Consider the following 17,341-nt stretch of genomic DNA (forward strand, 5'->3'; position numbering starts at 1 on the left):
AACAGTGTAACAGTGCTCCCAATGCCTGGGGCTCAAGAGCTCTCACTTTTCTGGGACAGAGAGAAACAGAAGAAACATTGTCACAGCTTTTGGGGAACACCTGTCCTCATTTTGACTGAGTGGATTTCACTCTGATGAGGATATATGGAGAGCATATATGTTTCCAGATGTGCTGGTTTGTGGTGTGTGTGTGTGTGTGTGTGTGTGTGTGTGTGTGTGTGTGTGTAGAAGATGTTACTTCATGTTTGAAAACCAAGAGAAAGCTTTAATATGTGCTCCAAATACACAAAGAGCATTTCTGGAATTCTCAGGACACTGCAACATTGGGCGTAGTCAGAGGCCACTTGTTCCTTTCCCGGCCTCCCAGACCCCAAATAAATTACACAGAAATTATATTAATTAAAACACTGCTTGGTCTATTAGCTCAAGCTTCTTATTAAGTAACTCTTACATCTTAAATTAACCCATTTCTATTATCTTGTGTATTATCACAAGGCTCATGGTTTACCAGCAAGGTTCCAGCATCTGTCTCCTTCAGCAGCTACAAGGCGTCTCTACAATTCTGCCTTCTTTTCTCCTCTATCTCTGCATGGAATTCACACCTTGCTCTATTCTGTGCTGCTATAGGCCCAAGCCAGCTACTTTATTAACCAGTGGTAATAAAGCATCTTCACAGCATACAGAGGGGAAGCCCATATCACGTAGGTGTCTGTGGAAGCCTGAAGAAATGGGAAGGGGTAGAAAGGTCAGTTGTACCAAGGAGACTTCCTTTTAACCAAACATTCTTTACACAATTAGAGTACTTTCAGGATAGGTGACAGGGTGCCCATCAGCACCATGTAAGGAGGGGATCCTGGTTCACATGTGTCTTCCTTCATTTCTGTTTCTTCCCATGCCCCCTAACAGTGAGGCCTGTAGATGCCACCTACACAGAGAGCTTCAATCCAGAAGATGCTCACTTTTGTTGTTGGAAGTGGGGGGAGAACCAGAATGTTTGAAACTCCCAGAGTCTTCCCAAAACCAAAACCTTGGTCACCAACCTGAAGAACGATACATAAAAACTCAAAGATAGAAATTGGGGTTCAGCCAGGCTGGAGAGATGGCTCAGCGGTTAAAAGCACTGATTGCTCTTCCAGAGGTCCTGAGTTCAATTCCCAGCAACCACATGGTGGCTCACAACCACCTATAATGAGATCTGGTGCCCTCTTCTGGCCTACAGGCAGGATACTTGACTAACTGACTGAATGAATGAAAACATAAATAATAAATAAATAAATCTTTAAAAAAAGAAATTGGGGTTCAACCTGAAGACCTGAAAAGCAGCCAGTCACTGATTCTTACCTCAACCTCAGCCCAAAAATGGTGATCCTGCCTCTAAGAACCTCAGAATGAGACTGTGGCTGACAACTGTTTCCTCCGGTCTTATATCCCTCTCTAGCTCTAGGGCATGCACTCCTGGAATTAAAGGCATGTACCGTCCGGTTTCTATGGCAACTAGTGTGGCTACTGGGATTAAAGGTGTGTGTTACCACTGCCTGGTTTGTAAGGCAGACCAGTGAGGCTGTTTTCCTCTCTGGTCTTCAGGCAAGCTTTGTTTATTGAAATACAAGTGAAATGAACCCAGCTGAGGGTGCTCATTTTCACATAAGCACTCATTCTCCCGCCAGCCAGCCTGAGCCACTTACACCTCACCAGGTCAGTTTCCCATCACAGCCATTGTCACCTTAACAGCTCTTCAAGGGGTGGGCACTGAGACTCTTCAGATAGTTGGAGGGGGGTGGTGAGAATCTTGTCAGGCCCAGGACAGCCTGTGTCCAGAATAGGAAGACTCAAAGACCTTGAGGAAATCCAAGGATGGATGTGAAATATCAGAATGGGGTTTCTCAAACTCCCTGTACCTGGTAACCTAGCTTACTATAGATTGTTTCCCCGTTCTCAGCGGGCCTGCGACTTCCTTTATGGTAAGCATCCATGTGCAAGGACCTCATGCACCTGGTAGAGAGGTGTGGACTGCCAAGGAGGGTTCTAAAGCTCTCAGCTTCCCTGAAGGGACATGTTGCTAAAATTCCGGTATGTGTGTTGGAGAACAATGACCAATAGAAGAGAGAGGAAGACAGCAGGCAGAAGAAGGTGCTTGAAGGAAGGAAACAAGACACAAGCCCCGCACCTCAGCTCTCTCCCTGAACCCTTTTCCATACCGGAAACACAGCATGTGGTGCTGGGCTTCTGGGTGCTGCTCTGCGGCTGGGCTGCTGACTGCCATCATCCCTCGGAAGAGAAGCTGCGGCTGGCAGGCTGGCAGTGGACTGGAGCAAGCCAGGAGCCGGATCTGGCAGCCAGGCTCCTGCGCCCAGTGTCTCAGGCAGCCAGAATTCCACATGGTTGCAGATTTACTCCCGTCTATGGGTTTCCACCAAACCCAGCGTTTGAGAACTTTACTTCAGTCACCCACTAGTCCTGCCCTGGATCATCGCAGCTGCATCTCCTCCCTGGCAATTGCCTCCTTTCTCGGTGGTTCAGTGGTTGAGAACAGCCTGAAGCCAATAGCAGTGACCTGAGTCTATCTCTGGTTCTATAGACCGGGACTCTGGAGAGACAGCAGGTGGCTCCCCTCCACTTCAGAGAAGCCTGATAGATGTGCTTGGGTGTCTATCCTGTATTAATGGGGTGACAGGGCATATTTGACTTCGGTTGAGGGGAGATCCTGTGGCCTCACCCCACCCCCTTGGTCTGAGGGGTAAACCTTGGACCTCATTAGATCTCTTGAAAACTAGGTTAACCAGAGGGGGTAATCATACCGTTGATACTATTGTCTCTATGGCACGTGGTAAAATTCAGTGTGGTCATCTTACCACTAGCCCTTACTTGGAGTTACTCATTTGTCTGTGTCAGGAATGCAGGACTCAGTGAGCCCCTGCCTGTGAAAGGAGCCAGAGCTAACCACAGGGATGGGAGGAGGCAACAGTGAGGGAGCTCTGGGCGACAAAAAACCCAAGGGAGCTCGGGGTGGAGGAGAGCTGGGCCCTGAAGGAACAGGGAGTGGGGAAGGAGGGGCAAAGGGATAGAAGGAACCCGAGAAAAAGATGGGAAAGAGCCTTGGATGTCCTACTTCTGAGAATAGGTGCGTGGAACAGGCGAGAAGCAAAGGAGGTCAGAAACTCTCCCAGCTGTAAAGTACAAAGGCATATTGCAGCCCCTCCCATCTGAATAGCATCACGGTTTCTCAATAAAATGCTTTCCCCGTGGCTCTCCAGAGAGGCAGCCAGCAGGGGGTTCCTCCTGGATCTACCCTGCCAGGCAGGCGCTGGAAATACTACCGGTATCTCCTATTCCCGAAACCCATCAACAGGAATTATCAACAGCCTGGGTGTTTCTTCTGTGCCCTCAGAAACCAGTTGTTTCTTATCTAGAATCCAGCCTTTCCTAGCTAAATCTACCTTACAATTAAACTGGGCAGGCTAACCTCAGGACCAAGGATGCCTACCTGTAGGTACCTGGGAACCTGAATTCTCCTACCTATACCTCCCACCCTCTGGATTGATTCTGATGAGGCAGGAGGTTAGTTCTGGAGCATTGGGTCACTCCTGATTCTGTCTGGAAAACCCAGCATGGAAACGGTGAAGGCCCAGTGCCTCCTGGATACCTTGCAGGGCAGGAAGGAGGATGGAAGTTCAGAACGAAGCTGTGCCATACTTGGGATCCATCCCTACCTTGACAAATCAATCGTTGGTATCTGTAAGATGGAAACAATACTTCCATAGCAACACCAAAGAGGCTGTTGGGAAAACATCACGGTTTGTATGCTGAACCCAACAGAAGTTCATTTCCGTTCCTGTTCAGTTGCGAATGTCATCCCTCCAGGAACTTGGGCCAGGACGGAAATTCATTTTAATGGCATGGATCAAAAGGGACCTGGGTCAAAAGTTCACACCTCTCTAAGACTCAGTTTCCCTTTAGGACCAGTGAGAGAATGACTGAAAGAAAGCCGGTCCAAACCAGCTAAGTGCAGGCAATGGCTCAGGTAACCTTGAAGTAGCCACCAGCCTAAAGGCGCTCTCACACAGCCTACAATCCAGAGTACTGACTTTAAATTAAAAAAATTGATGAGTACATCAATTAAATAGTCAACACATCTTTGTCTGTAGATAGACTATTTTACTGTTCCGCTTCGCTCTAGTCCGTGCACAATTGCAGGACTTCGCCTTCAGAAACGTTCGCGGACCGCGTGCCACCTGCCAGGCGGTTTGCAGAACAAGACACTGGCAAGGCCTGACTGGCCCGTGAGCTGAGCTCTGAATCTTACCGCACACGTTTGAGCCCTAAAGCTGCCATTCTGCTTTCCTTCTGGCTTCCGGACCTCCACCGGCCACCCCCACTCTCCAGTGTCAGGAGCTTTGCCTGCCACCGCCACCCCCCACCCGGAGGTTTTGCGCAAGGACACCATTCTCCTTGGCAGCCAGGCAGAATCGCAACCTGAATGCTAGTAGGGACCAAGGAAGGGAGGAAGGAGAGCCAGAACCCAGCGCGGAACTAGGAAGCGGTGGGAGGTCTGAGCCCTGGAGCCCCCGCGAGAGTCCACCGCAGCGGGTTTGGCACTGGCTCCTCCTGGGCCGCCAGGCTGTGGAGCAAAGGCCGGCCCTGACACGCACCCGGCCTTTTGTGCTAAGGAAACACAAAGGAGAGGGAAAAACACGTCTTCCGTTTTTGAAGGAGGGGGCCAACAGCTCCTGGACGCCAACGCCAGCCAGGAAGTGCCTGAGCCTGGCTGGCGGATTAGCCTCAGCAAGTGAGCACTCAATTCCTGGGGAAGGCACTCTGGTCCTGCTGCGCACGGGGGTGGGAAACGCAGCTCCGGGCCCGCCCTGGACACATAGGCAGGAGCTGGACAAATGCGAAAGTTTGTCTCTCGACCAAGCGAGGACCAACCCCGTCTAGTTTCGGGGGCGGCGGGGGGGGGGGCGAGGAGCTGCGGTAAAGGAGACACAAGGAAATGTCCCCAGCCTCGAACTTGCCGCCCAGCCGGAGACCCGGGAATACAGATGGCCTCCAGGCCGCAAGCAGATCAGATGAAAGGAAGGCAGCCGATAGGAGGAGAAGACAGTTGGGAGCTGCGGGTCAGAACTTCGGACATCGGGAATGAGGACCACGAGATGCCGCTGCACATCCTGGAACCGCTGGAACGACCGCCTGGCCACTGGGTTAGGGGGCGTGGAGCGGTTAGTGGGGAGGAAGCGGAGCAAGCAAGCTGTGCGCTCCTGCCTTCGGTCCTGCTTTTCCACGCTCGAGATTCTCCCCGCGGTAGAATGGATCCCTCAACTTTCATACTGGTCTCCAATTCCAGCTACTGGATCAAGTGTGTAGCCTGCTGAGTCTCACAGACTTCCGAACGCAGGATAGACAAACCAGAAGAAATCAACAAAAGGAAACGGACTCCCGGATGCTTCAGGCGGCCACACAAGCCTGGGCTGTGGCAACCTAATCACACTCATGTTGTGCCGCCTGAGGTTTATTAGCTAGGTTGGCAGGCGCACAGCTCCACGCCCCAGCTGGTAGCCCCACAGAGTGCACCCCCATACACGCCCTCACTGAAGTCCACCCAAAGAGCCAAGAGAGGTCCTCACATGCCCAAGCTCCTAATCCCCACCCCAAGCCCCATGTGACAGATTATGCTAATTGAATGGTTATGGGTCATCCTCATAACCGTTGGGCGACATTATCACCACGCTTCAATTCTTCATGTTTTAAATACATATTTAACGGATGGCTGCGGAGCCAGCTGGGAAACACGCGGGTTGGAAAACAATGCCCCAGAAGGCACGAGCCTAGGGCAACCGCCACAACCCACTCTCTAGGGCAGACCGAAAACCCACTCTCTAGGGCAGACCCCAGAGGAAGACAGCACTGAGTGAGGAGCAATAGCCTGAGTTTCCACGCCTATTCTGACTTTACTACAAGATAAACTGCTGATTGTCTGTTTTGCTTGTTGTTACAACTATATATGGGAATTAAGATACCGAGCAATGGAAGTAACCAGAGGAAGTAGAGTTAAAATTCCTTAAGAAAGAACTGGGCTCCCACGTGTTGAGCGGGCAGGGATAACATCTGAGATCTGTGCAGATAAGTACCCAGACAAACAAACAAAACAAAGTTAAAGCTGAAAATGTCTGGGTTTGAGAAACAGTTGGGGGTTGGGGAGAGAATCTGCTGTCTCTAAGCTTAGAGAATGAATGCTTACGTCTGTGGTAGGCAAGAACCACCTGTCTAAGACTGGCCACGGGTTTTCCTGCAGGTTTGCTGGAATCGGTTCCTAGATTTTCACTTCTGTAAAATAGGTGAATGTGGAGTTATTTCTAGACTAACCCAGACAGTTCTCCAGGTTGGGTTTCTTCGCTGTGTCCTGAGGCAGCCAGGAGTGTAGTTCAAGGACCAACTCCCCTTTAGGGCCTCAGACGGTTCTTTCCAAGTAAAGTTGCTCCTACCCCCACGATATGGACACCAAGATGGTGTTGGAACTACTGTGGCTACGCTCCCTTGCTGATAGGTGGGAATGGGGTTGGCTGTGCGTTAGTGCGAGCGATGACTGCGTGAGCATCTCACCCGTGCTTCTGTGGAACCCTCAACATAAAGATGAACTGCTGTTTCTCCTGCTTCCTTGCCGGCCTGTGTTCTTCAAGGCCGTGCCCCCACCTGGGGGCGCTACCGCCTGTCCTCCGAATTGCAACAACACCCACCAATTAGAAGCGGGCTAAGGCAGTGGGGTGTTCTGAGCACGGTTAGCCTTTACTTGAACAACCTCAAATGTTCACAGATGGATGAAAACCCCCAGATAGAGACGGACGGCGTGGGGGGGGGGGAAGGCGCGCCGGTGGTGAGTACGGGGGAGTTATCAAGGACTCCAGGTGTGACGCGCAGCCTCTGGGTACACCCTAAGACATTGAATTGGTTGGTTGACGAGTTTGCGGAGTCCCCACCCCACTCCTTGCCCCGGCCTGACTCTACAGAAATTATATTTTTACAGAAAGTTGTAGATGTCCCCTCTCTCCCAGGGTCCCCTAACCCTCTCTAACATCACCCCACCTATCTTGCCCTCCTCCTCCCTCGCCCTTTCCTTTCCCTGTCCAGGGCCCTCCTCCCGTCCCTCCTCACCAATCTCTCGACCGTGGGAGCCCATTGGCTGTGCGCTGAGAGGAGGCGTGTGCCCTGCCGGGCGGGTTTCATTGAGCGGAATTAGCCGGGTGACATCAGCTTTGCAGCCCCTCGGGCCTGCCCAGCTCATTGGAGCTGCTGCCTCTCCAGGAAAAGCACATTGTTCCCGCCCCCGCCCGGACCACCGCCACTGCCGTCGCCACTGTCTCCACCCGACTATCAAAACCCGCGGAACCCCGAAAGGTGTGGATGCTTATTACAGACCGAGCCAACACCAGCATCAGCAGCCAGGTTCCCTGCAGCAAGCACCACGAATCGAATTCACAGTAAGTGTCTCCGCCCCTCAACTACCCAAGCCTAGATCCCAAGAACTGACTTCCCCCAACTCCGCTAGGACTTAGGATGTACACTTAGGTGTTCGCCTGCTGGCCGGGATCCTGCCTCAGCGGGTCAGCCATACCTAATAGCTGCTTTGGTGCCGACACTCAACGCAGCATCCCCAGTACCAATAACTCCTGTTGCGGGAACTCAGATCCACAGGCTGGCCTCACGGAGCTGCAGAAACAGCAGCTGGAATGTGGGCCCCGTGCTGGCTCTAGGTGCAGTATGCACGCGTGTCCGTGTTTACTGCGTCGTGTCGGTGGAGATAAGCTGGATGCGTTCGAGCATGAGATAGTTCCCCAGCCCAAAGAAAAGTCCTCCTTTATTTTAGGCCGTAATGAAGAAACAAAACCTCTAGAATGTCCCTTCCGAGGGCCACCCAGGACTCCCTGAAATAAAGTAACCTGTGGGCGATTGTGGGAAGGGGAGGGGAGATTTGTTAGGAGCTCAGCGCTGTCCGAAGATGCTGGAGGGCCAGAAACGCAACGAGATAGACACCAGCCACCTTTGCGGGTATGCTGAGAAGCTGAGGTGCAGGCAGGAGCCGTAAATCAATCAATCAATCAATCTCTCTCTCTCTCTCTCTCTCTCTCTCTCTCTCTCTCTCTCTCTCTCTCTCTCTCTCTCTCTCTCATTTTCCTTTTCTCCTCAAGTTCCGACAGTTGAAAAAGGAAGGACCCTTCGAAAGTTGAGATTATCTCTGGGGCCATGGACTCGGACGCCAGCCTGGTGTCTAGCCGCCCTTCGTCTCCAGAACCCGATGATCTTTTTCTGCCGGCCCGAAGCAAGGGCGGCAGCAGCAGCGGCTTCACAGGGGGGACCGTGTCCTCTTCCACGCCGAGCGACTGCCCGCCGGAGTTGAGCGCGGAACTGCGAGGGGCCATGGGCGCTGCAGGCGCGCATCCCGGGGACAAACTGGGCGGCGGCAGTTTCAAGTCTTCTTCCTCCAGCACTTCCTCGTCTACGTCGTCTGCAGCCACGTCGTCCACCAAGAAAGACAAGAAGCAGATGACTGAGCCCGAGCTGCAGCAGTTGCGCCTGAAGATCAACAGCCGCGAACGCAAGCGCATGCACGACCTCAATATCGCCATGGACGGCCTGCGGGAGGTCATGCCGTACGCGCACGGCCCATCGGTGCGCAAGCTCTCCAAGATCGCCACGCTGCTGCTGGCGCGAAACTACATCCTGATGCTCACCAACTCACTGGAGGAGATGAAGCGACTGGTGAGCGAGATCTATGGCGGTCACCACGCCGGCTTCCACCCGTCCGCCTGTGGCGGCCTGGCACACACGGCGCCACTACCCACCGCCACAGCCCACCCCGCAGCCGCGGCGCACGCCGCGCACCACCCGGCCGTGCACCACCCCATCCTTCCTCCCGCAGCCGCAGCCGCAGCTGCCGCAGCCGCTGCTGCAGCGGTGTCCAGCGCCTCCCTGCCGGGCTCCGGGCTGTCCTCGGTGGGATCCATCCGGCCTCCCCACGGCCTGCTCAAGTCTCCGTCGGCTGCCACAGCCGCCCCTCTCGGAGGCGGGGGTGGCGGCAGCGGTAGCAGCGGTGGCTTCCAGCACTGGGGCGGCATGCCGTGCCCCTGCAGCATGTGCCAGGTGCCACCGCCGCACCACCACGTGTCGGCCATGGGCGCCGGCAGCCTGCCGCGCCTCACCTCCGACGCCAAGTGAGCGGGCCAGCAGGGGTGCGTTCTGGAGAGCCAAGGGCTGTGGTGCAGCCAGGACTGGCCAGCGCTGGGGCTCCGGAACTCTGTTGCGAGAAGGGGAGCTGGACTACGGCCTGGGCCTAGGGGATTACAGGGAGTCCTGTTTCTGGGAACGGAAGTAATGGGAGCATTTGGAGCAATAGGGAGCGAGGCTCACTTGCTCCAGAACCTGGTTAACTCTTTGACTGAACTCTTGGGGGCTCTGGGAGACGCTGCGGTACAAAATGGCCACAACCCGCGGGTATCTCCATCACTGGAACGCCCACTCTGCACCGCTAGGAAGAGTCTAAAACTGTCTTTCCCGTGTGCTCAGAATGACTCCCTGTCTCGGCTTAGGCAGCTTGTAGCCAAGAGGTAGATCACAGGGGCACTTGGCAACCTTTACCCATTTCGGGCCAGGTAGGAGACTCCCAGAAGCCGCACTATGGAAGCCACCGTCGGGCCTCATTCCCAAGGTTCATCCCTGACCCAGGGCCAAGGGCCCTAAGCTAGTTGACGCTGGCGTGGGTACCAGAAGCACTTAGGGACGTGTCCCATTTCCATAACTGGGGAAACTGTGTGGTCTCAGAAGCGGGGCCCTCTGTCCTGTCTCTCCTGTTGACTTGTGGTTTCCTAACAAATCTGTGAATGTTCCTTTTTCCGACCACGCGAGCAAGTTTTACAGTCGCTCGAAATAGAAGCACTTGCGGAAGGGAATAATCCAAATTACCGATATGGGGGGACGGGATGCTTTTTAGATCTTATTTTTAAATAGAAACCACACATACCGCCCGCCATTCTAAGCACAAGGTAATTTGGTTTCTTACTCGATTGGGGACAGCTGATTTAGGTACCTGAGTGTTTGCCAGAACAGTAACATCAAAAAGTCGCTGTGAATATCGTTTGCGTTATTTGGGAGGGGGTTCTGTTGGGATTTTGATAATTTCTTGTGTATGTAAATATAATATAAATGAAGTGCACGATACTAGGTTCTTTGTTCACGTGACTGCCAGCCCCTCCGGAGTCTAAGCTCGCTGTTTTCTTTCTGTGTTGTCCTCCCCCACTTTGCCGCAATTAACCCAAGTGGCAAATCCTTCCCTCGCTCCCCTGCCTGCTGCGCTACCACGCGGGCTTCACGGGCCGGCCGTCTGCCTCCTACCACCCCACCTCTCCGCGCGGCCCCTGCAGAGTCGTATCTATCATCTGTTTTATTTTTGTAAAGAAAAAAGTGCTAAATAATATTTATTACTTGTTTGGTTGCATAAAACGAAACAAATGATGGAGTGTTGAGATTTTAAATAAAATTTAAAGTAAGTCGGTGTTTTCGGTTGTGTGAGAGGGGGGCAGGAGACGCTGGGGACGTGATTCCTCTGGGGACGGATTTGTAGCTTGCTTTGCTGGCTTAGCCTTGGAAAAAGATAGGGGATTTTTACTACTCCCTCCCCTAACACATGTTTTCTTCAAGAGGGCGCATACTCCTGATATGTACCACAGCTTTCTGTACTTTTTAATGTCTCACACCTACTTGAAAACTGCTTTTCCCTTCAACTGAAAATTGAGCAGGTTCAAGAATGAATTTTCCTTGTGGGAGTGCAGAACTTTGGGCCTCACGTACCAGCACCCAGCCTTTGCAGAGCTTCTGGGAGCTCTAGCGTCACACTCTCCTGTTATGGTTTTATATTCCTTGTGCTCCAAGGCTTCGCTGGCCACCATTGAGCCCCTGGATTCAGCCAAGGGACTCTTGGGGCCCCAGGCACAGCAAAGTTCTGCGGGGGGGGGGGGGTTGGATGAGGACTCACTAACCCTTTGATCCTCTTTCCATACTTGCTACCCAAGCACCAGCGAAGTAAGGGCTCCGGTAACCTTACTGGCCTTTAGGGCAGCTTTCTCGCGCACTCCCGCAGCCCGGGGAACTTTTCTTTGGGCAACTTCTGTCTTCTCTCGGCCACCGGGTTTCTTAGAATCCTACACTGCAAATGTGGGGCTTTACTTTCAAGAGAGAATCTGTGCAGAAAAATTTAAAGTTTCAGCTTCTCCGATAAAACTTGAGGCAGATCTGGCTCAGTGCTGGCTCAGGAGCAGGATCTCTGACGTGTCAGCCTGGTGCCCGGTAGCAGACCTTTCACAGATGACATCTTGGGTGGCCACTGGCAGAATTAGAGATTTCCCTGCTTTTTTGTTTTGTTTCGTTCGGTTTTTAGTTCTCAAAGTCCAGTCCATTCAGGAGTCCTTCACTCAGGCCTAAGTGAGGGTGGATCCTTCCGTGGACCCGTCTGATAGCTCTGACACAGGTCCTTCTCCCATCTCCAGCGAGTAACGCTTGAGTAACGCTTGTCGGCTAGTGCAGGCTCTCAGGTGGGGTGTTGCAGGCCCCACCTCGCTTATCACAGAAGCCACCATCATACCTCCACTACTTTCTTCTTCCTTTTCATCCTTTTCTTTTGTCCTTCTTTGTTCCTCTTCCCCCTCCTTCTCTCCTTAAGGCTAGGAGTCGTTCAAAATTACTGGGACCCAGAGAAGAGAAAGGGAGAAAATCTGTGGGTACCCGAGAAAGGTCAGGGCTCAGCAGGGTCTAATCCTGTTTGTTCTGAATTCCCATTTGAAATAAAATTTGCCAGGTGTTTGGTTCAGCCCCTGCCCCCCCACACCTAAGGATGCCAGGACGTTGTAAATCCCCAGAGCCTAGCTAAGAACCTGGTGGTGCAGAGATGGGGAACTTTGTGGTGTTTGCCTGCCCAGGTCTTAAGCATAGAAGGACAATTGCTGCAAGGAAAGAAATCAGTCTGCTTTGCCACCTCAGTCCCCAAGTATCTTAGGTCCTCCGCAGTGGGAAGGCCTGAGCTCCCGGCTGCTCCCTCCTACACCTTGGGAAAAGTGCTCATCAAGAGACACAGAAGACCTCCAACCGCAGCAAGTAGCTCCTGACCCAGGGTGGGCCGAGGCTGCCCAACATCAGGACGGAGGTCTCAGGTCACTGTTGATCTGTGGGTGTCTCCAGAAGGCCATGAGTGACCTCTTTGATCTCCATCCAGGATTTTAATTTTCCTTCCAGTTCTGAGCAGCTCCTCAGCCTCTACTCAGCCATGTCCCTCTTCATGGCCTTCGGGACTCCACAGCTTTCAGTCACAGGGCCCAAGCACTCATCAGACAGGAGATCTGAGAGACTTAAGTTCAGAACGCCTCTAGCGATGGAGGATGGAGCGGGCAGATCCCGGTGAGCAACCCTGAGCAAGGGAACTGAGCCACCTCGCCTAGCCTCTGCAACCCCCCACTCCACACACACACACACACACACACACACACACACACACACACACACACAGTACCCTTGTTCCCCACTCTGCCCATAGGGCCCAAGTCCTAGCAAAGGGACTGATATCCCCTGGGTTCAGTGTTGGAGGACTCTCGGTGGGACTGGCTTGAGCCAGTACTTCTGATGCCACCGAGGAGTTCCACATCCTAGTGACAGAGAGCGGAAGCGTGAAGCAAACTGGCACAACATGTGAGTGGAGGAACACATTGCTGAGGCCCAGAGGTGTCCCGCAGCAAGGCCGAGGTCTTTAGTGTGGCTGTGGGAAGATGCAGTACCAGGGACACCCTTGATGACCTGGGGCTCCTGTGCTCCTTCTCCTTCGTGGGTAAAATGCTGGAGGTTTGCTTGTTTGTAGCCCAGTTTGGGTACATGGGCTTGAACTTGTGAATGATGAGCAATGCACTCTACAGCTGTCCTATTTATTTACTTATTTATTTTGAGACAGGTTCTTACTAAGTTGTCCAAGCTGGCCTTGTAACCCAGGCAGGTTTTGGACATTCGGTCTTCCTTCTTTAGCTTCCCGAGTAGCTAGCACCACATGCCTGTACCAGTAGGTCCAGCTATGGTGCTGTGTTGGAACATGTACTCCTATGATGTTCTCATGTGTTCTTTGATAGAGAAATGTCTGTTTCCGGCTAGAGGAGGATCAGCATAGAAGTCCATGTGAACTGTATTAAATAAATACTTTTATGCAGCCTGCAAGCTCATCGTAGGTGAATCCCCCACCCTCCAGCTCTTCCAATAGACTCCTTTCTCACTATGGATTTTCTGTCAAGCCTTTCCCTCCCCACAGAGTACCAGAAGGGATCCCAGGAGGCCTTCACCAACAGCCATACACCAAGGGCCATAAGACATCTTGTGGGTGAGCAACTGTCATTTGAATCTCTGCAGACCTATCATGGGGACCAGAAACAGGCCTGGCTGCCCAAAGAATAAATAGTGATGCTCCTAAATCCGCCCCCACTGCTAAGGAGAGGATCAGGAACTGAGTTAGCTTGACTACTGGTCAAAAGCCCAGTCTCCCACTCAGAGCAATTACTCCATTCCCTGGCGGAGTATAGGGGCATCCTAAGAAGAGGTTAGGGAGGAGGCTCGGCTCTGGGGGTGCTCACTAGATAGGGATCACACACACGCGCACACACACACGCACACACACGCACGCACGCACACACACACACACACACACACACACGCACGCACACACACACACACACACCAGTTCTCAGCTCTCTCCCAGGGGCCGAGTTATTGCCATATGGCTGCATTGTCTGGCTGCAGGTTAATGAAGAAGGGTGCAGTTAGGACCCAGGGCTGAGCTGACAGCTTAGGCTATGAATAAACAGACTGGACAAGGAGGTGGACACATTTATTGAAGGCTAATGGGCACAGCCCTGAGTGAGAGTGTTGTCTGTCAACTCATGGATTTCTCACAGTTAACTCTGAGGAGGTGCTTTTGTCCCATATTACAGGCCAGGGACCTGTGTGAGGGCAAGTGAATGACAGAAAAACAGCTCATAAGCTCAGGCAGCGGGCTTGTCCTATAGGAGTCTGTCTGATAGAACCCATACCAGCCCCAACCCCAGATCCAGCAGTCCCCAGACTGGCTTAGCTCCAACTGGGGAACTCTTGAATCTGATGCTGCCCCCTCCCCTCAATAGGCACTAGGGAAGCTCCTGGGTGCTCCCTCTAGGTGCTTGGACCCCATCTGTCCCTGACGCTTCCATCTGGGTTACAGGCTGTGCCAACAGACTTTTGCAATTAGCGGGCTCGGATGGGCGCATTGCAAGGGTGGAGGAAGGGCCGGAGCAGGTGAGCCGCGGAGGCTCCTCATTAGGGGCTGTCGTTACTGCCAGGACAGCTGCGGGTCCGGTATCAGCCGGAATCCCAAGCCTCAACCCCTAAAGGGTTGAGCTTTCCGAGCCTGGGGAGCAATTCAGAAAGGCGTCGCATTTGCGGAGATCAGGCAGACACCAAGACGCTGGGACTCCAGAGCTTCTGCTGGGACTGTGCACTCACCTTCATAAGACTTCGGACTCAGCTTTTCAACACCCTGAGCCCCTACGCTCAAACGCGCCAGTGTGTCAAATTGGCTCGTGAAATTTTTCGTTAGTGAGTTCGGAAGCCAGACAGCCTGGTAGAACACTAACTACCTTGGAAGCGGCATTTAGATTCCCATTCCTCCAACCATCGCTGTGTAGCTTAGCGGCCTACAGGGGTTGCTTTGAAAGCTCGCTTTGAAATGTGCTCCCTAAGTCTCAGGGCTGGGTGCAGCAGGGCCAGTCTTCTGAAGTATTCCCCGGGTGGCTGGGCGCTCTGCACCGGTTCTAAACGTAGCAACTGGCTTGTGTCATGCAAACCCTTTTTTAAAAGAGGGTGGTGGCTGCATAGTGTCTGGGTCCACTGGTTGAAGGAAAGGTTGGAGGTCCTCCTCTGAGAAGTGGGAACGCAAAGGCAATCAAAAGTGCCCACCCTTGTGTGGGGACCAAACAGGCTGCTTGAGGGTGCACACACACCAGACTCCATGTACCCGAACTGGGATGGCTTGTGCACAGAGAGTCATGCACCTTCATAGGACCATCCAAGCCAGCGTTTGCATACACATCCTCCAGCTAGTGCTCTGAGCTGAAGCTGTTAGCTGAAGTTCTCAGATGTGTAACTGTCTCCCTGGCTGCCATGACAGTTAGCCAATTCTAGTCTCTGGGAGCTGAGCTTTCTCCTCCCAAACCAGACTCTCGGAGCTCTCTTCCTGGTGGCCTGGACCACAGAGAAATTCCACCCTCAGGACAAAATCAGTCCACAAACAATTTCCCCCTTTTTTATCTTGGAGTAAAAGCCTGCCTTGGAGACTTTAGGCCTCTCAGAAGCTGTGAGATGTCAGACCAGAGTCTGTTTCCTCCACTGTAGAATGGAGACAAGATGGGCATTCTCTAGTGTGCCCTGGGCAGGTCAGGCTCCAGCTATCAGAATGCCCCGTGTCCCCTACTGCAGAAGCCTTGGGAACTCTCAGCTGGCAGGAGGACAGTTAGGCCCTCTGTCTATGGCCCTCAGATGACCAGCACAGAAACATTCTGAAGTACAGCCAGGAGCCTCAGAGATGAGACACCTGGGAGCCGGGCTGGGGGCTCCCCTCACCCCCAGTTCTCCCCTCTGAAAACTATTCAGGCCAAGTCAATGCTAAGGAAGACACTGGAGTCCAGTATGGCTTAGCCAACACAGGAAGGAAATTACTTCAGCCAGCCCAGAGGGGCACTGGCAGGCAGCTTCCGCTTCAGGGACAGAGAGCCTGGGCATCCAGGGCTGTCCATCTTTTCCAGCTCAGTTCCAGCTTCAGTGGATCGGGCTCGCAGTGCTTGCCATTCCCTCCTCATACCCCCTCCACTGGCAGGTTCAGGACCTCAGCCACGCCCGCCCACCCATCTGCTTCCTGCCATCACCCACTGCTTTGTCCACTTGCTTCATTTAAGGCAAAAAAAAAGTTACCATCAGCCCCTCCTGTCTTATCCTTTTCCTATTTTAATTAAGGTAAAAATTAAGTATTGTAAGGCATGGGGAGGAGCTCAGTCAATGAAGAGTTTACCTCACAAATACATCTGAGCTTGATCCCCAGAACCAGGTAAAGCAAAGCTGGATGTGGAGGCTCGGCTTGCAAACTCACTGCAAGGGAGACCAAGACAGGTGGGTCCAAGGGCTTGCTGGAAATCCAGACTTAGCCTACTCGGTGAGTGCCAAGCCAGGGGAAGATGCAGTCTCAAAAACAAAATACAAACTAGATAAACAAACAAAAAACCAGAAAACAGTGGCAGGCACCTGAATGACCCTTGAAGCTGTTTCCAAAACCGTATTGGCATCCTTCTATCTGACATACATTGAGCACAACAGAAGACTCCCAGGAGGGCAAATCCTGGCTCACCATCTTGGCCCCACAGTCTGTCCTCATCTTTTTACTCTGGGCAACTAGAAACCAAGACTGAAACTGACTTAAGAAGCTGCTCCCTCAATCCCACCCCTGAGACAGAGCTTCTCTGTGGAGCTCTGGCTGGCCTGGGACTCACTCTGTAGACCAGGCTGGCCTGGAACTCACAGAGATCCCCCTGCCTCTGCCTCCAGAGTGCTGGGATTAAAGGTGTGCACCACCACACCCACCCAGCTAAGAAATGTGTTTTTTTTTTTAAAAAAAAAAAACAAGAGCTTTGAAACATAGCCCTGACTAGAAGCAGGAAATGAAATGAGTTTTAACACTTGCAAATCAAAGAATCATGTTTCTTACGGAGGCACAGAAGCTCTGAACATCAAGATCAGAGCCCCCCACCCCCTTATTGAAAATAGATACTTTTCTCATAGAGTATATCCTGGCTACATTTCCCCCTCCCTATACCTTAAGGTCACAGTTTTGCTTTTCCTTTTCAGTCTTCCATACTCCCCTGGCATTTCCAGTCCTCTATTTTCTTCATCTCATGTTAAGCTCAGTCATATTAACTGACCCCTGTAACCTGAGCCCCAGCAGGCCTCACTTGCTCGCTAGTCCAGCCATTCGATCATTGACAGAATGGCGTTCACTGAGTGGGATCAACACATGCAGATGACTTTTGGCTTCCAGGCCATTTTTTTAAAAATAGAAAATAGAAGAGTCACAGAGCTTCCCTGGGAGCCATGTACAGGACAAAGCAAGCAAAATCTAGCTCCACAGAGTAAATCAACAGATTGTCTTTTCAAAAAAAAATCCCAGTGTCTTGGAGGCCCTGATATAAAGAAGAGATCACCTGAAATGATGGGCTAGGATCAAAGCAATTCCTAAAGCTGAAAGGGA

General features: G+C 52.4%; 1 protein-coding gene across 1 annotated transcript; it reads left to right on the top strand.

Annotated features, from left to right (window-relative positions):
- The first annotated feature begins 7,229 nt into the window (after positions 1-7,229).
- Positions 7,230-10,540, top strand: Olig2 (oligodendrocyte transcription factor 2). Its single transcript, XM_075959927.1, has 2 exons — positions 7,230-7,472; positions 8,181-10,540. Exon 2 carries the CDS (start codon positions 8,236-8,238, stop codon positions 9,205-9,207), a length of 972 nt encoding a protein of 323 aa, XP_075816042.1. The 5' UTR covers positions 7,230-7,472; positions 8,181-8,235; the 3' UTR covers positions 9,208-10,540.
- The last annotated feature ends 6,801 nt before the right edge of the window (positions 10,541-17,341 follow it).

Source organism: Microtus pennsylvanicus, chromosome 1, assembly GCF_037038515.1.
Source record: "Microtus pennsylvanicus isolate mMicPen1 chromosome 1, mMicPen1.hap1, whole genome shotgun sequence".
Classification (NCBI taxonomy): Eukaryota; Metazoa; Chordata; class Mammalia; order Rodentia; family Cricetidae; genus Microtus; species Microtus pennsylvanicus.